The sequence below is a fragment of the Typopeltis vanoorti genome, chromosome 13 (genome assembly GCF_054136105.1).
Source record: "Typopeltis vanoorti isolate ZY-2024b chromosome 13, IOZ_Tvanoo_1.0, whole genome shotgun sequence".
Lineage (NCBI taxonomy): Eukaryota > Metazoa > Arthropoda > Arachnida > Uropygi > Thelyphonidae > Typopeltis > Typopeltis vanoorti.
Genome location: NC_143561.1, coordinates 31,098,653 through 31,124,481, shown reverse-complemented (window position 1 = coordinate 31,124,481; position 25,829 = coordinate 31,098,653). Strand labels below are relative to the sequence as shown.

Genomic DNA, 25,829 nt, shown 5'->3' with positions numbered 1-25,829 from the left:
CATTTTATGTCCATCATACAAGACCTCACACTCTGCCACACTGACTTAATGGTCAGTTTCAATGTCTCCGCCATGTCCCACTTAAAGACACTTGGGCACTTTTCCAAGCAGAATTTACTCCTGATATCTCAACCCTTTTTTCAGTTTACTATGAGCTCGAGTTATTTTGTTTGGCAGGGAAAATTCTGCAAACAAATCAAGGTTACAGCCGTGGGCTTCCCTCTCCCCCATTGACTGACTTTTTCATAGACACATTTGAAAAGAATGCCCTGAATTCCTTCCCCCCTCCTCTTAACCCACTGCTGGGCTATGCTATGTGAATGATGTGTTTGCAGTTTGGCCACATGGCTGGGACACCTTACACACTTTCATTTCCCATTTGAACAGCCATCATCTAAGGATCCAATTCACAACAGAAACAGTCTGTTTTTCCTAGACACCCTAGTTACAAGACAACCAAATGGATCCCTGACCTTCACAGTCTACAGAACCTTCCCCTCCCCCCAACAATTTGGGATACCTGAAAACCTCAGTCTACTGGGCAAAAGTAATTTGCTCAAATAACAATGCACTCAACACAGAGCTCACCCACATAAAAAAACATTTTTGACTAATGGCTACACCTCCAACCAAATACAAAGAAATTTAATATAATGCACACACACACTCCCCCCCCCTTCCAAACAGATTACAGCAAATCTATCACCATCTCCTGTATCGAGGTATCTCAGAAAAGGTGGTCAAGATTTTAAAGAAGCACAATCTTGCGACCACCTATAAACCACACAAAAAAAACAAAAGCTAGCAGCCCCTATATGCTTTCCCAAAGACCAGCTGCAACCTCTGGATTTTCCAGGAGTTTAGGTACCCTGCAGCTGCAAAATTTCTTGTTATGGACAAACAGGTAGGACAGCCAACATCCATATAACAGAGACCAAGATTACATCCGATTTCAGCACTATGGCCACTGGAACAGACCATGCCCTGGATACCTAGCACAGAATCTGTTGGAAAAGAGCCACCTTACTCCACTGAAGTATGTTCAAGTTCGAGAGGCTTTCTCTGGAATCAGCTGTAGCTCTTACCAAATATCCCAACCCAAAACAAATGTTTGTATCACACTCTCCCTCACATGGGAAACCTTCATCTGCAGACAGTCAGCCCAACGACCAAGAACTCTCATCTGAAGCCAATAAGTGGCATAATTGTAGGACTTTAGGTCTCCTGTATCTCTCCAGTTTCTTCATCTTTGTTACTGAAATGCTCCTGCGTGCACATCTAATAAAAGTGTATTTTCCCTGATGATGCTGATTTGACTTCAAAAAAAAGTAAATAAGTTTATTTATTAACAAATATGTTGTTAATTTCCTTAAAAATATATGATGATGGAGAATCAACGTATAAACCTAAACACTAAAATTCTAATCTTCTGTGCATTGAGGTGCATGAGAGATTTTGTGGTATCCAGTAGTAGCCATGCCTGGGTTAATGCTTCCTTCAAGAATTCCTGATTAGAGAATCCTTGCTTCCTTCAAGGAATGCCAATTAGAGATTGCGTGTTTTCGAACTCTTCTCTCGAGTTCATCCCAAATGTACTCAATTGGATTTAATTCTGGTGACTGAGGAGGTGAATGGAGCTGTTGAGGTACCTTATGAAGTAGCCACTCCTTGACATTCTTGGCTGTCTACTTAGGATCATTATACTGCTGAAAGACCCATTTCCAACCTCAGCTGCTGCCATAGATCCCCAAACCATTACATTGCCTCCACCATGCTTGACTGCAGGAACCAAATGTTTGGGTTTTATTTATTCATTTTTTCGTCAGCAAATCTTTCTACAACTGTCAGATCCAAAAATATATGTGCTTTCATTGGTAAATAGGACTTTTCCAAGGTCTTTGTTGATATATGCTTTGACAAAGTTAAGCCTTTTGGTCTGATTTATTGATGTTATTAGAATCTTTCTTCTGGGAACTGTACTATTAAATCCTTTAGATCAAAGAATTCTTTATACAGTCTTGCTAGTCAGCGTTGCAATGTATTCCGTTAATTTTGTAGCAGATAATTTTTGATTTCACTTGACTCCTTTTAGAACAGCTCAAGCATCTCGATCACTTAATACTCTGTGGCCACCATTTCAAGCTTTGTCGAATACATTTATGGCTGACTCTATGACCATCCTAATTCCTATAACAGTTTGGACACGTGAACGGATTTTTCCAACAATGTTTAAAATCTCACTGTAAGATTTTTTTTTTTTTTTTTTTTTTTTTCATTTCTCAACTGTATTATAATATTTCTCATGTCCAGAGAAATTTCTTTTCATGGAGCACTCATTTCAAACTTACTTGATGATGTTTATGGGAAAAGAGGAAAGATATATTGGTAGATATATACAACATAAATTGTGACATAACTTACAAGATATACTCAAGAATATGTATACATATTGAACTTGCAGTAGTGTTTTGTTGTAAAGGGGAAACTATGGCATATTTGAGTGAAGTAAATGTCAAATTCTTATTTTTTTATCCATAAGAAATAGTAAACCTTTATAACAGAATTTTCTGTGAGAGCATATTTCTGGATACCTGGCAAAAGACAATTATTTGCTCCCTTTCCTAAGGCAGGAAAAGATCCAAAATCTATAGATATAAGAACTGTTCAATTGTTCGGACCTGCTATTTATGCAAAATTCTTAAAAAACAAATGGCTCTCATCTTTTATGTTTTCTGAAGAGAAACCTTTTTATTTTCCAGAACATAATCTGGCTTCTGAAAAATTCTACTACTGATCGTCTAGTCCTGCTGGCAACATCCATTAAAGATGCCTTCCTGAAATGTGAGCATCTAGTATTGATTTTCTTTTATATGGAAAAAGCATATGTCTGCTTGTAGATTTGGAATGCTGAAAGACCTACACATTGGTCTCACAGGGAATCTCTCTCTCTCTCTCACACTCACTCACTCACTCACTCACTCACTCACTCACACACACACACACACACACACACACACACACACACACACACACACACACACACACACACACACACACACACACACACACACACACAGAGAGAGAGAGAGAGAGAGGTTTCAAAACTTATGACAGTGCAATGTGTGTGAATAAGTGATTAGAGCAAAGAAAGGAAATTTCATGTATTTCTTGAAGAGATGGTGTTGTTAATAATTTATTTATATTACATTACAAAACCATAGTATTATTTTCTTATTAACCAAAAATATCACCTGGGTTGTTGCTAGCCATATGCAGACATCTGTGAGGAAAGGATATATGTGTAAGTACAAGGCTTGTGATTATGACAAGCTTAGGAGACAGCTTGCAGCTATGGCATGGAATGAGGAGTTGAGTGGTAAGGAAATAGATGCCTCTTGGGAACTGAAAAAGAAATACATAACAGCATCAGTATGTGAGTGTATTCAAAAGGCTGAATAATGTGTAAAATGAATGAATGAGGAGTTTAAGTATGAAATCTGGAAGAAGGTACTTTGGAGACAGTACAAGAAGAATAATGGTAATAATCAGTTACATGAAGAGTATAAAGAACAAGCTAGGAGAGTGTGGTTATTAAGGAAGACAAAAGTGGAGTATGAGCAGAAATTGGCAAATCAGACAAAGAAAAACCCTAGAGAGTTTTTTAAATATGTTACAAGTAGAAAGAAGAATGATTATGGTAAGATGATGTTATTAATGGATGAAAAATGGTAGAATGGTAACTGCTGCAGAAGATATTGTTGATGTATTCAGTGATCACTTTATAGGATGTTCATCCTGATCAGGGTGGAATCATGAGCAACTTAAGTGCTAGAGGATATAGGAGAGGATGGCTTAATTGCAAGTGAGCAGGAGGTATTTGAGAAAATAAATAACCTTGATGTCAATAAAGCAGTAAGATTTGATGACATATCACCATGCAATCTTAAGCGAATGTTCCAGGGAATTGGCAGTAGCAATGGCATGCCTGTTTAATAAGTCTCTTGCAACAGCACAGGTTAAAAGGGAGTGGGAAGAGGGTATAATTGTTCCACTGCATAAAGGTGGAGATAAGGCTGTAGCTTCAAATAACAGGCCAATCTATATATCTGGAGTTGTGGTGCAAGTACTGGAGAGATTGGCGAGAAGTAGGATACAGAAATGGGTTCATAACAGCAGTATTCTCTATGGTTATCAGCACGGGTTTGTTAAAGGGAAATCATGTTTTGCTAACTTATGTACTATACCTTGGACAGGGGAGATACATATACAGTGGTGTACTTGGATTTTGCAAATGCTTTTGATAGCCTGCTACCCAACAAGCTGGTAAATAAATTGAAACAGATGGGATTGGATAACAGACTTCTGAGATGAATCATTGATTGGCTGTCAAATGGGTATCAGAAAGTTGTATATGGTAGTGCAGTATCCTGAAAGAGGAAGGTCATTAGTGGTGTACTGCAGGGGTCAGTTTTGAGGCCATTCTTGTTGTTCAATTTGTATATTAATGATAATGGGATGGGTTTTAACTAGTGATATGTAGTTGTTTGCAGATGATGCAAAACTGGGGGAGAGCAATGCAGAAGCAAGCAGATGTTATGGCTTTACAAGAGGACTTGAATAGATTGCGTGAATGGGCAGGTAAGTGGAACTGTCAGTTAATGTTGCAAAGTGTAAGGTTTTTGAAATTTGGTAAGAAATAATGGGATGCAAAGTATATACTTGGGAGGGAAACTCTAAAAGAGGTAGAGATGATGAGAGATCTAGTGGTGGTGGACAAGGACCTGAAATTCAGGGTTCCACATTGCACAAGTTGCGAAGGTATTGCATCAGAGAATGGCAATGATGCAGAGGACCCTGACATGAAGAAATAGAGAGGTTATGATGACATTACATAAGGCCTTGATCAGGCCTCATGGATTATTGTGCACAGATTTGGTCACCAGGTTTTCATGGTGGGCAAGGATATGTTGGAAAGGATCCAAAGAAGATTCACAAAGAAACTTTGTGAATCTTCTCTGGATCCTTTCCAACATGTGGTCTTGAGATGCACTGTGTTCATTTAGTTATAGTTCAGTTATATGTATAAAGTTCTTGTATAAGGCCTTGATTAAACTGCCCTTTATTAGAAGTTCCTACTCTGAAAGGTTTTGTAAATCTACAGTATGCTCATACCTTATCTCAATATTCTACAGTTCAACAGTTTTAGTTATTTGCTTATGCACTCTTTCCAGTGTTCAGGCTAATTAGTGATTATAGAGTGGAATTGTCACCTCCTTATCCATACGTCAGAATTCTTTGCATTATAGCAGCAGTTTCTGAGTAACTCTTACAACTTTTGCAGCATGTTCCCTGAACTTCAATTCCCTATCCATTCAGATTCCTTACCCCTCCACCTCCTAAAGCAGAGCTCTTCAATATGGTAAGCACTAGGGTGCGTAACTTTACACTTAGGAACATTTGAAATGACATCCTTATTTTTCAGCCCAAAGTACCAAACTATTCAAATCCTCTCATCACAACATTCAACAACTGAATATTTCCTCTTACACCCTGAACTAAATTAATTTCTTTGAGAATTAATTGTATGCTGTCATGTCATGACATAAGAAGTGGAGGTAATTTCTTTCCATCTCTTTTAAATTTTGTTCTTTATTTCAGTATTTAAACTATGTGTTCTGTTATAGATATACCAGTAGTAGAGGGTGATGGTGGAGATATAGAGATAAAAGTAGAAGAAGATGTTTTGGTTCTTACCAATGACAATTTTGACTTAATGGTTTTATCAAAGGACATAATTCTTGTAGAGTTTTATGCACCATGGTAAGTTGTAAATAAGCTGTACCAGTTTATTGGACTTGTAATTCATTATTTAAAATTAATTTGTTTCTTCATAACATATTAGTGCTTAATTGCAGATATTTAAGTTACGAAGGTGGCCTGAAAAGTTCTTGGCCTAACAATGAAAAAACGAATTTATAATTTCAAAATAATTTTTATTTTTCAACATAATCTCCCGTAAGATTAATACATTTATTCCAGCAATGCTTCAGCACCATTATCCTGTCCTCTAGTGGTTCTAAGTAAGATTTGCAAAATACCCCTCTACAGCTGCAATCACCTCTTGATTCGAAGAAAAGCGCTGACCAGCAAGGAAGAGTTTTAGTTTTGGGAAGAGATAGAAGTCAGAGAGAGTCAAATCTGAGGAATAGAGTGGCTGTTTCAACAATTCATAGTGCAAATCCCTTAATTTTTCCATTGACAAAACACCTTTGTGGGCAGGTGCATTGTCCTGATGAAAGATTATTTTTTTTCTTCTAGTCTGGTTAAAAGATCGGAATAATATCCCCTGGTTATTGTTTTACCCTTTTCAAGAGTAAAATATAATTAATAAACCAAATGCCTTTAGCATACCAAAACACCGATGCCATGACCTTTCCTGCTGACGGAACCGACTTTATCTTCTTTGGTGCTGAACAACCAGCTTCTGTCCACTGTTTTGATTGCTGTTTGGATTCTGGTGTGTAATGGTGAATCAAAGTCTAATCGATAGTAATAAATCGACTCACAGAATCAATTTTATTCTTGTTAAAACACTCCAAGCACTGTTCAGAGATTTTCATGGAAGCGTTTTTGATCTGCTGTCAGTAAGCATGGCACCCATCTTGTGCAAAGCTTTTTCATTTGCAATTCTTCATGCAAAATATACTCTACGTTTTGACATGCCTATGGTCTCAGCAATTTCACTCACTTTGACTCGCCGGTCATCCAATACAATATCGTGCACTTGATCGATGATTTCTGGTGTGTTGTTACACTTTTTGGATGTGCTTTACGTGGATCATCTTCTAGGCTGGTACAACCATATTTAAATTCGGCAGCCCATTTCTTAATTGTCGAAAACGAAGGAGAAGAGCGCCCATACGCTTTTATGAACTTCAAATGAATTTCTTTTGCCGTTAAACCTTCCTTTACATAGAATTTTATAAAAGCACGATACTCAATTTTATCCATTTCAAGGGATACAGACAACACTTTTGCTTCTGACAGCTGCATAAAACAAACTATTTGATAGAATGACTTGCAATTTCACATGGATGCTTATGACAGACGTACCAACTTTGGAAAAAAAAAATCTCTTGCCAATAGTGTTACCATCTGTGGTCGAGGCTGAAAACTTTTCAAATCATCTTCATAATAATAATAAGGATGTGATGACAAATGAAAGATTTGTTATATCAGAGTGATCTGATGATGAGCTGGCATCTACCAGTTTATCATCAGTGTGTGAACAGTTAACTGAGATGACTTTTCAAGACACTGTTGAAAGTTTATTTTTCACTTGGTTAGACTATAATAAATTTAGTTTAATCCTTTATCCAAGTGTGAGCAAACAAAGTTTGCGCCTGGAAGTATCTTCAGGACTGGGGTAAGGTGGTACAACACCGGGCAACTCGTTGCAAAGGTGGAGCAAGCTGACAGCACTCCTATCTCAGTATCTCCCATAATGCAAAACTCATCTCCTTGCAGATATGTATAATGTTATGCATTAAGGGAAGGGCCACTACCCAGACTAGTGGCCCTTCCCTTAATGCATAACATTATACATATCTGCAAGGAGATGAGTTTTGCATTATGGAAGATACTGAGATAGGAGTGATGTTAGCTTGCTCCACCTTTGCAATGACTTGCCCGGTGTTGTACCACCTTACCCCAGTCCAGAAGATACTTTCAGGCACAAACTTTGTTTGCTCACACTTGGATAAAGGATTAAACTAAATTTATTATTATCAACAGACACTGTCAGGCCAGGTGGATCAAATCTCTCCATTTCTTTCTGTTTTTCCAAATTTTTCCTCATGAACACTATATCAGTTCAATCTTTTTTTCCCTAGATCTTCTCTTATCTGGTTTCTCCACCTTTTCCAGGGTCTTCCTCTTGGTCTCTTTCTTTCAAAATTTCATTTTTATACATTCTTCTTGGTATTCTTTCTAAATTCATTTTCATTAATGTTCAAAACCACAAGATCAAAAGCATTTCTTCAACACTTGTTAGTCCTAAACTCTTCCCTGTGACCACATTTCTTATTCTGTCTTTCCTTGTTTTTGCCAATAATGCACTTAAAAGTTTTATTTCCATTTCTTGTATTCTATTGTCTTTTTTTTTTTTTTTAGTCTCTATATCTCTGCTGCTTAAATCAAAACAAGCAAAAAATAACTTGTAATATGAGCTGAATATTAAGTGGCTACTGGTTAGTTAAGAATGTGTGATTTAGTATATCTCATTTTTGTTTCAAACCTTGCTTCTCTCCATTTTTGACATAGTTTAGCTTTAATTTTGATTATATTATGCTTTTCCTAATAGGGAACTTTTTTTTTTTTGCATAGCCACATATTCTTGTTAATGCAGTTTTTGTAGTATATATCACTGCAAAATATGCATTTTATTTCTTTTATTTCATCCTATTCTGGAATTTTTCCAATTTTTTTTTTTTTAAAACATCTTTTCCTGCTTATACATAACAGTTTGGGCTCAGTACTGAAAAATATATCATTGTTAGAATTAATGTTTAATATATTTACATACATAGAAATTGTTGGTTGGACAAAATTCATTATTTAAAATCTTTACTAAATTCACATTCATTATAGTACATTTCTTCAGGAGAATGAAATAAAATTGGTTGATAATATGGGCAGATGAGTTTATAGCAAGCAAGCTAAGAATATGACTAGTGAGTAACATTTGAACCAGTGGTGTTGCACATTTATGGTTCACTGATATATCATGAAGTCTAGCAATGTAATGTGTATGTGTTATATGGTGTGCGCATGTGTCAGGTTTTCAGGAAGCAAGATTGGGCATGATGTAGGATAATTTTTTATTTCTTATAATGATTGGAGTTTCTTAACATTCCAGTAATTCCTCAAATCTGAAAAAGAAATTAGTGTAGACCATTTTTGTACACTGGCACAAGTACTTTATAATTTGTCTCTGTTGTATGTGAAGCCTTGTTTCTGGTTCTGATTTCTGTTTTTTACACATTCTCTCACCACCCACATATCCATGTTACCAGTTTCCTATCCATCCCCATTTCTTCCAATTTGTGTAAGAGTTCTGTGTGGTAACCTGTCAGACAACTTTACAGAATCCAGGTATCATCATGTAGCCATTCCATTTAACCACTAAAGCATCACCTTTGTTATGAAAAAAAATGAATAAATTAATATGGCATGATCTACCATTCATGAAGTCACACAGTCCTCCCTCAGAGTATCATATTCTTGTTTACCCATTCCTTGAATTTTGTGGCTGATCAACTTCTCCAATACTTTCACCAACACTCCTTAGATATTGATTGGTCTAAAGAGCTGTAGCTTAAGTTAGACAGCCTAGCCAGAGGCAATACACATTCCTTTGCATGTTCTTGTAATATGAAGGCTGATATTCTCTCTGATCTCCTGGCCACATTTGTATTGAGATTCTGTAGTATCCTAAGCAATTACAATTCATTAACTACTATTCCCACAACAGTTCTTGTCACATCTATCACTAAAGTATCTTCACCTGGTGATAACCCTTTGCATAGTGGTCTCATTAACTCAACTATTTCATGTTCTTCTCTCACCTGATAAGTAAACGTGCCACTGCTGTCATTCTTCCTTTTACTCGCCACATACCGAAACCTCTGGGATTTTGTTTTGCCTTTTCGGCTAATTATCTCTCATAATCTGATTTTTCCTTCCTTACTATGCTGTCATCCTTTTTGCCTGTGTCTTCCTTGTATGCTCATGAGCTTATTGTTCATGTTTCTTCATATATGTATATATATATACACACACCCTCCACAACATTTTCTTTTTTTGCAGCCCCTGGTTTATGATGCTACTCATCCATTTGACTCTTGCCTGATTTATCCTACTGATCTTGAGTATGTAATCAGATATTGCTTTCTTTAGACATCCCTTAATCTCATCCTATTTCCATGCATGCTAAAATCCTTCCCTTATAGATCCTTATGCCATGGTGTTGCTTTGAGCTACCTCCTAAATTTGTATTAAGCACCTATTTTGTAATTACACATATACCTTTTTTTAACAGAAAATTCCATGTTTGCAATCTCCTTAGTGAAGATCACATAATCACTTTTCCCATTCAGAGGCAGTGTGGGTGAACAAATTTTTTAGAGGATGGATTATGGTTATGGACAGATCCTCTGATGCTGTTCCAGTTCTGGGCATTCTCAAATCCCAAACTCTCCTATTCCATGCTGTTTCAAGTAATTATCTCTTAGTAAGGGTGAATAAATTCCATTTCTTTCCCACCATGTGATCTTTCTTCCTTCCAGTCTGTATCCCATAGTTGAAGTGCATCATAATAATTACTCAGCCTGCTAATTTGCTATCTTTGCTTGCTAATATACCTTCCCTGTAACTACATCATGACTGTCAATGATTTCACTAACTTTTGGTGAGGTTGCTCTTGCTAATGATAAACTCCTCCCTCTCATTCTTGATGCTTCTGGCATTAGTATATATAAAACTGCAATATCCCCTTGGGCGCACAACTACCTTTACTCCTGGTATTGCCTTTCCATTCAGTTTCATTATTGAGAGAGTAGATTCAATATTTTTTTGATCATCATTACACTCATTTACCTCATAGGTGCTCTCCCCCCCCCCCAAAGTAGCTCTAGTTTTCTGTACTTTGCACTCCCACACTTTCAGTGAATGCTTTCTTCAGACACATAACTTCAAATCCATTTAATGCAGTTCACCAACATTATGTAAGTCCTCCCTTCTGTCAAATAATTAAATCCATAGTTACAAAGTGCACATCGTTCCTTCTGCACAACCTGTGCATTGATTCATTTGCCCTTCTCCTCATCTCACCTCTGCAACAGTTTGGCAGCATACTCGTACTCTTTACTCTTTTTTTTTTTTTTTTTTTTTTTCATCTTTCAGTAGTTCCATCATATCCTCTCTCTCATACTATGTTTTCACCTTTTAGGTCATTATTAGTGCCTTCCAAAACAATCTCTTTTACTTTGTCTTTGCATCTCGATAGCCTTTCTGGTGTCATTAATTTTAGCACCATAGAAACAAGATTTTGCACTCTTCTTAAGCATCCCTCAATGATAGATTCACCATAAAAAAAAAAAAAAAATGCTGTTTCTTTTTCTTATCTTGCATCTCTTATGTTTTTCTACCATTGTACCACTCACTGATGATTTCTGCAATCATTTGAGGTTATGCTTTATGCTGTGAAGGGCCACTATAAGCACACTATTTTTTTCCTAATATACTCTTCATTCTTCTGACCCTCCACTACTACAACTTCAACAGTCTCACTGATGCATTTTCCTGTCTTTTGTCAACGTTCTTCACTCTACTCCACTAACATTCATTTTAATCACCCCCCCTTTGCGCACGCACACACACACACACACACACACACTTACTTACTTACTTACTTTTGAAATTTCTTACATATTTGCTCACCAGTCGATCTTTTAACCAGACTAGACGAAAAAATTTGTGAGAAAAAACCCGGTTTTCAGAAGAAAAAAATCATCTTTCATCAGGACAATGCACCTGTCCACCTTTGTGGGCAGGTACATTGTCCTGACAATGGGAAAATTAAGGGATCTGCACTATGAATTGTTGGAACATCCATCATATTCCCCAGATTTGGCTCCCTCTGACTTCTGTCCCTTCCCAAAACTAAAATTCTTCCTCTCTGGTCAGTGTTTTTCTTCGAATAAAGAGGTGATTGCAGCTGTAGAGGAGTATTTTGAAGATCTTACTTAGAACCACTACAGGGTCAGGATAATGGCGCTGGACCATTGCTGGAATAAATGTATTAGTCTTTAAGGGAGATTATTTTGAAAATAAAAATAATTTTGAAATTATGAATTTGTTTTTTCATTGTTAGGTCAAGAACTTTTTGGACAACCTTTGTATATAAATCTAAACTAAGATGCACTAAATCAAATACAAGTTAAAAGTCAATATTGCAGTTTTCTTTTTCTTTTTTTTAATAAAATAGGCTTATCATTTTATCTTTCTCTTAATATTGATCTTCCATACACTATCTAACGGCCACCCATTTATCAAATTAATTTATTAATTATCAAATAAGGTATTATTGTAGCTGAATGAACAATCAGAAAAGGAAGCTGAGATTATTGATGTTGCAGTCACTGCTCACATGTCTATTAATTGACTCTTGCAAGATTTTTTTGGTCATTTATTCATCATTAATTTTCAACGAAATGATCCTGTTGAACATGCAGCTTTTAAATGGTCTGTTTAGTGATATCAAATCTCACTATCATGAGCCACAAAGAAGAAATGAATATAGCTATCTTTCTTTTGACAAGTTTAAGAAATTAAGCATCATGTATTAATGTGCATTTTCAAAACAGAAGATATGATACTGTCCAATAAGATTTTTTTACATCAACTTTGCATTACATTCCTGATTACTGTTACTGATTAACTAATATGGATATATTTTAAAAAAAAAAATACACAACTGATAACTTACCTAAGCAGGGAGAAATTACTATTAAAAACAATCGTCAATGATGTCAGATTCATCAGGAAATATCTCGCCTAACCAGAAATATCATATTGAACTTTAAATGTTATTGGAAGTTTTTCCACTTAGTTATATTATAAATTAAAGATAAAGAAATTATATACTTGGTTTAATCCTTTATCCAAATGCAAGCAAACAAAGTTTTCACCTGAAGTATTTTCAGTACAGGGGTAACTCTTATATAAAAGCTAATGACTTCATATCACTTGCCTTAGTATCCCATAATGCAAAGCACATATCCTTACGGGCGGTTCTAGGAAAATTCATCCCAAACATTTTCACCGTAAGACATTTTGCATTAATTTTTGTAAATAATTATTTACAAAATTTCATAATAACCTTTATCATCCATTGATTATAATCAATGGATGATAAAGGGTATTATAAATTCATTAAAAAGGCAAATGTGAATGTCAGCAATATATAATATAATGAAATAATTTAAAAATTGTGTAAATTAAAAGAGATACTGCGTAAATTAACTTTTTGTTGCGGATTGTCATTCAACAAATCCATCAGTAACATCGCTCGTTGGAAAAAATGCTAATGCTATGAAGCATTTAATTTTTGTGTTGAATTCAGCATCTATTTGTTAGTGTAACTTCAACTCAATGGCAACAATTTTGCGATAAAGATCTTGTGCCATATGAAATAATCGACCTGTTATGGTTGTTGATTTTAAAAAGCATTGATAGTTGCTTTCTCGAAGTCAACCATTAATGTTTCGGGATCTAATGATGAACGTAAGGTACTGAATAATCTGCTGTAAGTTAATTCTGATTTGCCAGGAAGCAAAGCAGAAAGCTGCCATGGAATCCTTGGGGGTCTCATGCCAGTCCCAAGCCTGGATAATGGTGGAGAGTCAGATAGATGAGTGTCAGTGCTCTGACCGTAAAGAAAAAAACATGATTTTTATCTCATGCATATGTGATCAACAGCTACCACATGCCAGCTCGGACGTCGCCCAGATCAACAAGGTCCACAATACAAATCGAGCATTTCCATATCATACTCATTACCTGGTGGTGATACCTGCTTCAATTCTTCAGTCAGTTTCGCAATGTTACCTAAATCTAGCTTTTTTTTTTTCATATAACTCACTACAGTATCTTGTCCATCGCTGTATAATTTTATCTTTATTCTTCAATACTTGGCCTCTTTCGTCTTTAACTGTGATCTGTTTTGGTTGCCACCTTCTATTAATGGTTCTAATCATTTTGTACACCTTCCTAATTTTATGTTCTCCATAGCACTATATATATATATATATATATATATATATATATATATATATATATACTATTTATAGATCTATATTATTGCATTGGGCTTCTAACCATTTCATCTTATTCGGCTGACTGCTTTTTTCACCTCATTACACTTTCTTCTATATTGGTCCTCTATTTGTTCTGATCTATCCTTTCTTATCTTCAATATTCTTTTCTCCTGTACTAACCTTCAGTGTTTCTTGTCTAATCCATTTCTTCTTGATCTTTTCTTCTTCTGGTACTTTCTTCAACTGCATCTTCTAGCGCCTTCATTACTTTTCACTCTTAATTTTGATTATTTGAATTTGAATTTTTTTTCTTTGTCCACACTTTTAAGTTTCTCCTTTAACACTGTTCTGTACCTTCTTCCTATTTCTTCTTCACTTATTCTTGCTGTCTTCATTTTTGATAATGGGGTTTATATTTTATTTTTTAATTTCAACTTGATGTTTGCAATCACTGAACTATGATCTGAGTCTATATCTGCTCCTTGAAAAGTTCGACACTGCTGTGCTGAAGTTATCCATCTTCTTTTAATCATAATCACATCAATCATGTTCTTGGTTTTCCCATCATTTGATCGCCACATCCATTTTCTACACTCTTTTTGCTGGAATCGTGTTACAGATCATATGTCATGGTCCACAGCAAATTCTAACATTTTTTAATCTCGTTCATTTCTTTCTCTGAAATCATATTTTCCCATGAATCTTTCCCAACCATCATTACATATTCCGACTTTAGCATTCCAATCTCCTTCAATAATTAGTATATCTTGCTTTGGTATTGTTTCTATTGTCTCTGTCAGATCTTTGTAAAATAAGTCAATATCCTCATCTATGCTGTCAGATGTGGGTGCATATATTTGGACTATTGATATATTAAATGGTTTTGCTATATGATTTTCTAGGTTTTTTGTTAAGAATGAAACCAACTCCTGCTTCATTCTTGGTGTCATGCCATGACCATATGACTTCGCATCTATTTATCTTTCCTGCTGATGTCCATCGCAACTCCGCCAGTCCTAGTATATCACACTGATATCTCTTCATTTCCTCACGAAGTAATTCTAGTTTACCTGCCATTCAAAGTGTCCGTACATTCGATGTTCCTACTATAATAGTTCTGATAGTTTCAGTTTCTTTTTTCTTTTGGTATCCCACTTTTCGATCCAACCCCCGATCACTCAATTGGTATTGCGGACCTTGTTGATCAGGGTGACATTTAAGCCGGCATGTTGAAAGCTGTTGATCTGCATCACATAACAATCATGTTTTTTCTTTACAGTCAGAGCATCGAGACTCATCTGACTGATCCTCCTCCATTATCCAGGCTTGGGACAGGCATGCGACTTGTAAGGATTCCATGGTGGCTTTTAGCTTTGCTTCCTGGCAAATCAGAAGTAACTTGCAGCAGATTATTCAGTACCTTTAGAGGGCTTATGTTCATCATTAGATCCCGAAACATTAATGGTTGATTTAGAGAAAGCAACTATCAATGCTTTTTCTAACATATTTACATCAACAACTATAACAGGTTGTTTATTTCATATGGCACAAAATCTTTATCGCAAAATTGTTGCCATTGGTTTGAAGTTTTGCTGTCAAACAGATGCTGAATTCAACACGAAAATTAAATGCTTCACAGCATTAGCATTTTTTCCAATGAGCGATGTTACTGATGGATTTGTTGAAGTGACGATCCGCAGCAAAAAGTTAATTATTTATGCGGCATCTCTTTTAATTTGCACAATTTTTAAATGATTTCATTATGTTGTGTATCACTGACATTCACCTTAATAAAGAATTGTCTTTTTATTGAATTTATAGTACCCTTTATCATCCATTGATTATTTACAAAAATTAATGCAAAATGTCTTGCAGTGAAAATGTTTACGGTGAATTTTCCGGTCATGCTTACGGACATGTATAATGCTATGCATTATGGGAAGGGTCACTACCCAGAACACCTTCAAACTTTATTGAAGTCTCATCAGTTGAAGCCAGATCCAGAGGTGATAAACAGAAGTCATATTTTTATGACTTCTGTCTGAGAAAGATCCTTAAGCTCCTCAATGTCGTAGACGGGAATCGAACCTAGGACACTCCTTCCCCAGGCATATGGTTGTGAAGTGCATAGCCACTAGGCTAACTGCGCAGACCTTTACTAAAAGGTATTCTTTTTTTGATTATCATCCTCAGAGTGACAGAAGATGCTCTGTTGCAATCATTAAATGGCTTCTATTTCAGGTGATCTGCATGCTTAAAGAAGCAGTAGCAACATTTCCTTATTCTATGTATTCTTTGCTCTTATTTAATATAGTCCAAACTGTAGACTCGCTGTATCCCATGTCTCACACAATCATTGTATTACTAGCGCCACTTTCATGTCTCTTAATGACTTCCAGCTTTTCTGCTCTCTGTAGATTGGTGGCAAAAAATTTCGCCTAAGGTAAAAAAATCGCGTTAACTAATTGATCACTCACTTAAAGCAGAAAATAGTATCATTTCACCCAATCGTACTGATTATTGTGCATATTGAATTCGCGTTAAGCGAGGTTTTTCCTATACTTCGCATCCCATCATTGCTTACCAAATCTCAAAACTTTACACTTTGCAACATTGAACTGACAGTTCCACTTACCTGCCCATTCGTGCAATCTATTCAAGTCCTCTTGTATGGTCCTAACATCTGCTTGACTCTGCATTGCTCTTCTCAGTTTTGCATCATCTGCAAACAGCTGCATATCACTAGCTAAATCCATCCTAATATCATCAACATTTAAACTGAACAACAGTAGTCCCAAAACTAGTCTGGTTGGCTGAGCAATTAGCATATCCACTCTCCAGCCAAAGGCTGCAGGTTCGAATCCCACTGTGGGCATGGATGTATGTGATTGTCTATGAAAATACTAGTCATGGTGGTTGCGATAGATGGCATTGGTGTAGATGATGATGGTAGTTGCGGTTTGTTGTAGTTGATGGATTGAGTGGTGGAGACAGCTGAAGAGTAGGTGCTCTCCCTTGATGAGTCATTGGACTCCATAGAGTTCAAATAATAATAGAAACTGACCCTTGCAGCATACCACTAGTGACTCTCCTTTTTCGGGATACTGCACTCCCCTATATAACTTTCTGAACACTATCTGACAGTCACTGATCCAACTCAGAAGTCTTTTATCCAATCCCACCTGTTTCACTTTATTTAACAACTTGTTGTGTGGCAGTCCATCAAAAGTTTGCAAAATCCAAGTACATAACTGTATATGCATCTCCCCTGTCCAAGGTATTTGTCACCTTGTTATAGTACATAAGTAAGTTAGTAAAACATGATCTCCCTTTAACAAACCCATGCTGATAACCAGAGAATACTGCTGTTATGAACCCATTTCTGTATCCTACTTTTCACCAATCTCTCCAGTACATTCACCACAACTCCAGATATATAGATTGGCCCATTATTTGAAGCTGCAGCCTTATCACCATGTTTACGCAGTGGAACAATTATACCCTCCTTCCACTCCCCTGGAACCTGCTGTTTCAAGAGAATTATTAAACAGGCATGCCAGTGCTATGGTCAAGTCCCTTAAGATGCATGATGATATGTCATCAAATCCTATCAAATTTATTTCCTCAAATACCTCCTGCTCACTCACTCACAACTAAGCCATCCCTCCTATGATATCTATACATAAGTTCCTCACGATTCCTTCCTGATCAGGATGAAACACCCTTATAAATTGATCACTGAATACCTCAAGAATGCCTTCTGCAGCAGTTACCATTCCACCCCTTTCATCCATTAACATCATCATCTTACCATGATCATTCTTCCTTTTGCTTGCCACATATCTAAAAACTCTCGCGTTTTTCTTCACCTGATTTGTCAGTTTCTGCTGATACTGCACTTCTGAGTCACTCTCCTTGCTTGGTCTTTATATTCTTCATGTAACTGATTATTACTATTATTCCTTTTGTACTTCATCCAAAGTATCTTCTTTCAGATTTCATGTTTAAACCCCTCATTCATCCATTTCACATCTACCTCATTCAGTCTTTTGGCCTGCAGAATACATTCAACCATTGATGCTGTTATGTATTTCTTTGTTAGTTCCTATGCAGCACTTACTTCCTTACCACTCAATTCCTCATTCCATGTTATAGCTTCAAGCTCTCTTCTAAGCTTGTCATAATCACTAGCCTTATAATTCCACATATATCCTTTTCTCACAAAAGTCTGTATATGGCTAGCCACAACTCAGGTGATCACTTTCACCAGCTAGAGGAAAGTGTGAAAATCCTGTCCCAATTACATCCTCTGATGAAATGATCAAATCTAGAACTCTCATTCTTGCGTGCCTTCCTTCATGTGCTGCCTGAGATAGTTATGTCTCAAGAAATTCATTTTCCTTATTCCCAAATGCTATCTCTTCATTTCAATCTATACCGCTATAATTAAAATCACCCATAATAATTACCTTTCCTTTGTTCACTAATCCACGTTGTTTGTACATTTCTTCATCACCACCCTCCACATTCCCAGGCCTATAACAACATCCAATTAATGTCTTCCTGTTAACCTCCATGTTACACCACACTGCCTCATAACCATTGCCACTATTTCCCTCTTTCATGTCTATCTTATGTGGACATAATTCTCTGCTATCATCAGAGAATTATATTCCTCACCCCTTTCTTGTCCTTTCTATCCTCATGAAAAATACTGTATCCTTCCATTTCTATTCCTGATATTCAACCATGTTTCACTTATTCCAATGATTTTGAGGCGAATGAACTCAGGCAATGAAATATTACATCTCCCTTATTTCTGATACTTCTGGCATTTGTAAATGCGGTAATTCATTTTTAGGTCTATAACTAGTCCTATCCAAGCCACTTGTTGGTTGTGATTTCCCTACTACACCTGTCCAATCACCTTTATCAGCACTTACCACATATATCTGCTCAGTCTCAACTTCCCCACCCACATTGCAATATATTCCATTTTTATTCACATATTCACTGCCACTTTCAACATCCACTCTCCCTATGCCATGTCTCCCTGTCCTCCTGGTCTCCCTCCCTCCCACATTTCTCTGTTCCTCTTGCATTCCCATTCTGTCTTCATCTGTCACACTACTACTGTTTCCACTGCCAAGCACTTCTGTCTCTTCAGTACCACTCTCCTGATTTTTCCCTTCATCTCTTTCTTCTGATCCTCTTGCATGTATCACATGCACACTGTACTTCCATCCAGCAAAACTTTTTCCAGTGCACTCACTCCAAAGCCATTTAAATGCAACCCATCATGCCTGTGTAATTTCATTCTTCCCTCAAACACATGCCATACATCCATAAACTGTACTCCCTTCTCACACAGCTTCTCTAGCATACCATTCATCCTTTTGACTCTCCATCGCAACTCATCATCGTCATACCTCAGCAATATGCTGACAACCTTTCCTACTACACTGTTATATTTCACTCTTCTCAATAGCCCCCTGATATTCACCCTTGCATCCTCCATATGTCCACTTAGATATTTGTACCCACAATCACAATTGACTCTCTTGCTTGTTTCTTCCTGATGTCCAGCACTTTAATTATCCTACTCATTCTCCCTCCTGGATAGCAGACCTTATGGACTCTCTCAGTAACTAGTCCTCTAACTATGGAATCACTCATAACCTCTTTTATTCTTTTTTTTTCTTTCGTGTACACTTTTGTTAGTTTCCACTAGATGTCTAACATCACTCTGCATATTCCTCAAATCATTTTTCTTTTTCAGTAACTGTTTCATTCAGTCTTGCATTCCAACAATTTCATTCTCTGTCACTCCAGTGGTCTCGCTACCTCTCGTTCTGCCACACTTTACTTTTGTTTCCTCTTTCATACTTTCTTTCATTCCCTTATTGCTAATTTTTGCTTCTACATTCTTGCATGCTTTCACTCCCTCAGTTTCTTTAGCTTTTGTTTCATTTCTTTTTCTTTCATTTATGCCATCTTCTATCTTTTCAGTCAGTTTCATATTCATTGCCTCATAATATATCACACTTCTGACAGATCCATACTTTCTCTCATCTCTCGTTCATTCCTTCTCTCTCTCTCTCTCTCTCTCTCTGAAAACACATCTCTTACACTCGGCCATGAATACATATTGCACTTTTGACATAGAATCATTTTTGAAAAGTCTATGCCAATTAATGCCACTTCATTTTAGTGTGCTCGCTTAGTCACACTAGTCAATGCCTGTATGGTTGACCTTGTGCGCCATTGTGTTATACTTAAAAAAGACAATTTCGACTAATAAATCAAGCAGATGGAATCTATTGACCTCGTGACTACCATTGTGTTATACTTAAAAAAGGCAATTTCAACTAATAAATCAGGCAAATGGAATCTCTTGACCTCATGACCACCATTGTGGTCTTAAAAAAGGCAATTTCCACTAATAAATCAGGCATAAAGTCTCTGATTTGATTTCAGACCTCAGTTATGTAGCAATCATTTGAAATTAATATAAGAAAGCTGATGGCAAACATAGCATTAACAACATGCAACTCATTTTTAAAATTTTTTTTTTTACCAGTTTATGTTATTAATGATTTTTGTATTGCTATTCCATTTACTTCTTTGTATTATGTAAACCGGTATCTGAACCCTGATGAAGATTCCAGATATTAAGATAGTGAAACTCAGTTATTTTTAGTACAGAATTTATAATTATGAATGACACTAAAAACCGATTCTGAGTGTTATAACAGTCAGAACACTCTTTTAGCATCCGTGTTGATATCCTATCGTTTCCTATTGCAGAATTCTTATTCAGTTGGTACTATAGCACAGATGCTGAAAGAGTGTTCAACTGAACTGCTATTTGCTATTCCCTTGACCAGGCTATATAATTTGAGACTCAGAACAGGGAAGATTCCACAGGAGTGGAAAGAATGTATGGCAATCCCATTGTACAGTGGTAGTAAGACCGATGCAATCCAGCTATCGGCCAATCAGTATCTCAGAAGTGGTGGTGAAGATTTTTGAAATGTTGGTTAGGACTTGCATTCAGAAATGGGTTGATAGGATGTGATAGGATGCCATGTTGCAGGCTTATCTGTTTGGCAACTTATTGACAAATTGGGCCATCCTAGGTCAAAAATCAGTGATACCGTAGAAGATGAGAATCAACTACAAGTGCAACCCCCAGTGGATGACCCACCACACTCGCTGAATGTGAGCGTAAGGTGCTATAAAGTATAATATTTTTTGATATGTAAAAACTGCTATTCATCAGGTGACACGTTAAATGCAGAGTTCTAGCCATCGGCTTGATGCAAACCTGCACAAAAAAATTCATAAGTGAGGCTCACAACATGAGCTTCATTGTATGGCAATATTCAAGACCCATATTACCCGAATCAACATGTTGAATTGTCCTCAGTGGTGCAAAGAATAGGTATAGTGGGACATGGAAGCTTGGAAAGTTGTGTTATAGATTACGACGAATCATGCTACACTGTCTACTGAGCAAATGAATGAGTATGGCAGATGCCTAGTGAATGTCTCTTACCAAAGTGCGTAACCCCAGCTATGAAATTTGGAGGTGACAGTGTGATGATGGAGTCCTGTTTTTCCTGGTTTGGCCTCAGACCTTTGTTTGTAGTACCATGTATGTTTAACTCTGAGAGGTATCTAAACATTCTGGACAATGCAATGCTTTCTATTTTGTGGCATTTCTACAGAATTGACCATTGTCTCTTTCAACAAGACGATGTATCTTATCATGAGGCTGCTGCTGCTGTAACTGTGTGGTTTGTGGACATGATTGTCACCACACTTGACTGGCCACCACATAGCTCTGATCTCAACTCTATTGAACATCTGTGATTGGAGCACTGGGCAAAGTCGAGACGTCTGCCCCACAACAGTCCAGGACCTCGTTTCATGCCTACAGGAAGAATGTTCCAGAATTCCCATGGAGTGCTATCATATGCTTGTGGAAAGTATGCTCTATGGGATTGCTGCAGTCATCGTAGCCAAAGGAGGTCCTACATCCTATTGGCTTCTTTCCAAGCAGCCTGTGCACGCACGCGCGCACACACACACACACACAAGCATTTGCTCTAAAAGTTTGCTCATGTTAGAGCAGTAATTATTTTTATTATTACAGGCTACTAAAGTGCTTCTGTAGTTCAGTCAGTGTGGATGAAGCCCTTTGGTTGGAAAGACCTGGGTTCGATTCCTGTCCAAGATGTGAGGAAGCTTTATCTGTGTGGTCTCTTTCGACTAAAGGTGAGTTAGCTGGTCTCATACAGAGGTAGGGTTTTTTTAACCCAGAAATTCTGGTTTTCATCCCCCAGAACAGGCAGGCTCAGTGAACTTCTAGTCATAAAAAATTGCCTCCCCCCCCACCAATACCAGACTCTGCAACAAGCCAGTTGGGGTTTCCACAGTTGCATAATCATAGCAGACCCTATACACTAAGCATAACTGGTAATTAGTTTACGGAATTAACAACGCAAATTAAGTATATTAATTAAAGGTAACTTTAATGAATCACTTCTATATTTCGGCAACGTCACATTGCCATCTTCAGGAACATAAAGATATGGTATGTGCACTCAGGAACTAACACAAAGCAAATGAGGAAGAAAGCAAGAAACTAATATTGTTCCTAAAGTCCTAATGGTGCCCTCTTGCGGGCTAATTTGGTAGTCTTGGCAGTTGGGCTGAAGTTCTCATAATGAAAGTCTCCCAAATTTGGGGCAGTTTCATGCACCCAAATTTGTTGAGGTTAGGAACGTTTTTTAGAGCTGCTGAAGATTCTTTGAATAATCTTTCGTATTTAAACTTGCTGCGATGAATTATTTTTGTTTTCTTCCAACGAATTTTATGGTGGGTATCTAAGGCATGGTCTGCCAGCCCAGAGCGGCTGTACTGGTGAAACCGGATGTAGTCTTGGTGTTCTGAAATCCTGATATTTGTTGTTCTGCCTGTTTGGCCAAAGTAGGACAATTTGCAGCTGCAAGGGACCTGGTATACACCAGGTAGGTCTAGGGGAAGTGGTTGGTCTTTGGTAGAGTGGATAAGGGATGCCAACTTTTTGTATGGTCTGTAACAGGAAGTAAGGTCATATTTTTTGAGGATATTGGTTATTTTTTCAGAGGTGCCCTGGATGTAGGGGATGGTGATAGACTTGGTGTAATCTTTATTGTGGAGGGGGGGGGGGAGGGGGGGTTGTGGTTTACAGGTTTTAGTATTTTTTGGATTTTTTTGGGGTTATAGCCATTGGCTAAGAAAGTGTTGAGGATGTGGTTTAGTTCAATAGTCAGAGCCTTGTCATCTGAGCAGATTAATTTTGCCCTGTTATATAGTGTTTTTATCACCCCATATTGTTGTGAGGGGGGGGGGGATTGCTGGTGAATGTATCGGCCAGTATGGGTGGGTTTTCTGTAAACAGAGAAAACCAAAGATCCGTTAAGCTGGTGGGTGATTAAAGTGTTTAGGAAGGGGAGGGTGTTGTTTTCCTCTTTTTCTAAGGTGAACTGGACTCTGGGGTGTTGGTTGTTTAAGTGTGTTAGGAAGGAGTGGAGTGCGTCTGAGCCATGTGGCCAAATAGCAAACACATCATCCACATAACGAAGCCAAATAGTGGGTTTTTGTGGGGCGGAGTTTAAGGCTTTCTCTTCAAATGTCTCCATAAAGAAATTGGCCAAGGGTGGGGAAAGTGGTGAACCCATGGCTGTCCCCTCTATCTGTTTGTAGAACTTTCCTTGCCAAACGAATTGCCAAAATTAATCTGCTCAGATGACAAGGCCCTGACTATTGAACTAAACCACATCCTCAACACTTTCTTAGCCAATTGCTATAACCCCCAAAAAATCCAAAAAATACTAAAACCTGTAAACCACAACCTCCCTCCCCCCCTCCACAATAAAGATTACACCAAGTCTATCACCATCCCCTACATCCAGGGCACCTCTGAAAAAATAACCAATATCCTCAAAAAATATGACCTTCCTTCCTGTTACAGACCATACAAAAAGTTGGCATCCCTTATCCGCTCTACCAAAGACCAACCACTTCCCCTAGACCTACCTGGTGTATACCAGGTCCCTTTAAGCTGCAAATTGTCCTACTTTGGCCAAACAGGCAGAACAACAAATATCAGGATTTCAGAATACCAAGACTACATCCGGTTTCACCAGTACAGCCGCTCTGGGCTGGCAGACCATGCCTTAGATACCCACCATAAAATTCGTTGGAAGAAAACAAAAATAATTCATCGCAGCAAGTTTAAATACGAAAGATTATTCAAAGAATCTTCAGCAGCTCTAAAAAACGTTCCTAACCTCAACAAATTTGGGTGCATGAAACTGCCCCAAATTTGGGAGACTTTCATTATGAGAACTTCAGCCCAACTGCCAAGACTACCAAATTAGCCCGCAAGAGGGCACCATTAGGACTTCAGGAACAATATTAGTTTCTTGCTTTCTTCCTCATTTGCTTTGTGTTAGTTCCTGAGTGCACATACCATATCTTTATGTTCCTGAAGATGGCAATGTGACGTTGCCGAAATATAGAAGTGATTCATTAAAGTTACTTTTAATTAATATACTTAATTTGCGTTGTTAATTCCGTAAACTAATTACCAGTTATGTCTAACCAACGTATAAGCCTTGCTACTAGTATACACTAAGCAGGATAAAAGCACTATAAACAGGAAGATGATGATTATGGGCTACTCCTTGGAGTCCATAGATTCATCGAGGGAGCCCTTAACATCATGTTGAGCACTATGCAACGTTAGTCTAGTATCTATAATACTTTGCTTTGAACTCATTCATAGTCATGGCACCCACAACAGTCTCTGGTAACCTATTCCACTCATTTACTACTCTCCAAGCAAAAAGATCTAGTCCTGACCCTCTTAACTATACTCTAGATCAGTCTCCAGGAGAACTAGGTCCCTAGTTCTCCTGCCACCAGACCTGTTCTGAAAAATTTCCTCTGTATTAATCTTGTGAAAACCTTTCAGTAATTTCTATGTCTCAATCATATCACCCTTCTCTAAGGCCTTTTAACCAATTTCTGTAACCCACAGAACTTCAACCAGTCCTCATAAGGTTCATTCCATAGACCTACTACCATCTTCTTGGTCGCTTGCCTCTGGATCTTCTCCCCCCCCCCCCCCACTTCATTCCCAAGAAACCCATGTGACCAGATTTGCTCACAGTAGTCAAGATGGGGTCTTACCAAGGCTATAAAAAGATATAATAACTTACTTTTATCTGTTCATCAGGGTATTCTTCTGTAATCAAGTAATCTTGTTAAATCTGGAATGAAAGGTTCAATTTGTTATTGAACATTTCATTCAGGATTTTACTAGGATCTAAAAACTCTATAAAAATGAAATGCATGTACATAGGTGTAAGTGAAAACTTTAATGTATTAATATTTTATTAACGAAATTTTGTAAGGAATAAATTGTAAACTGTCTTAGAAATAATATACCAGAGTCTAAAAGATCTTAGTGAAAGTTACTTTAGAAGGAGAAAATTTAAGCCAAGTCCACTTTAGCCTAATCAGCTTTTCAATATAAACCCGGGGCATCGCAATGCGAAGTCCGAGCATTTTGGGGAGAAGCGTGGGGGGGGGAGTGTGCAAAAAAAAAAAGGAGTTAGCTGTCTTGAGCAATCAGTGACGTAGTTGGGAGAGCAAACTAGGGGATATATGAGGATTTTCCAGCGAATATAGCCCGCTCTTAGTCCTCTGTTCTTGGTAGTGTCTCTCTCCCTCAAAAGTGGGTTCCGATGAAAGCAGTTCGTGGCAACGATGACTAGAAGGAAGGTCAACGATGGCTACAAAGTCAGGTAGCGATCCGCTTCAAGCGTAGCAACGGCACAGCCATGCAGCCAGTGGCGACCGCAGCCTTATGCCGAGTCGTACGTGCCTATCTGTCGA

At 37.5% G+C, this 25,829-nt stretch overlaps 1 protein-coding gene across 2 annotated transcripts in view; it reads left to right on the top strand.

Annotated features, from left to right (window-relative positions):
- Nucleotides 1–25,829, top strand: part of LOC150100027 (protein disulfide-isomerase A4-like) — a 193,690-nt gene that overhangs the window by 5,494 nt on the left and 162,367 nt on the right. The window contains exons 2-3 of one of the 2 annotated variants that reach the window (XM_090403156.1): nt 2,760–2,841; nt 5,685–5,820. In XM_090403156.1, the coding sequence (XP_090259282.1) occupies nt 2,760–2,841; nt 5,685–5,820 (218 nt within the window). The remainder of the gene's footprint in view (nt 1–2,759; nt 2,842–5,684; nt 5,821–25,829) is intronic. The other variant, XM_090403155.1, reaches the window with a different exon arrangement.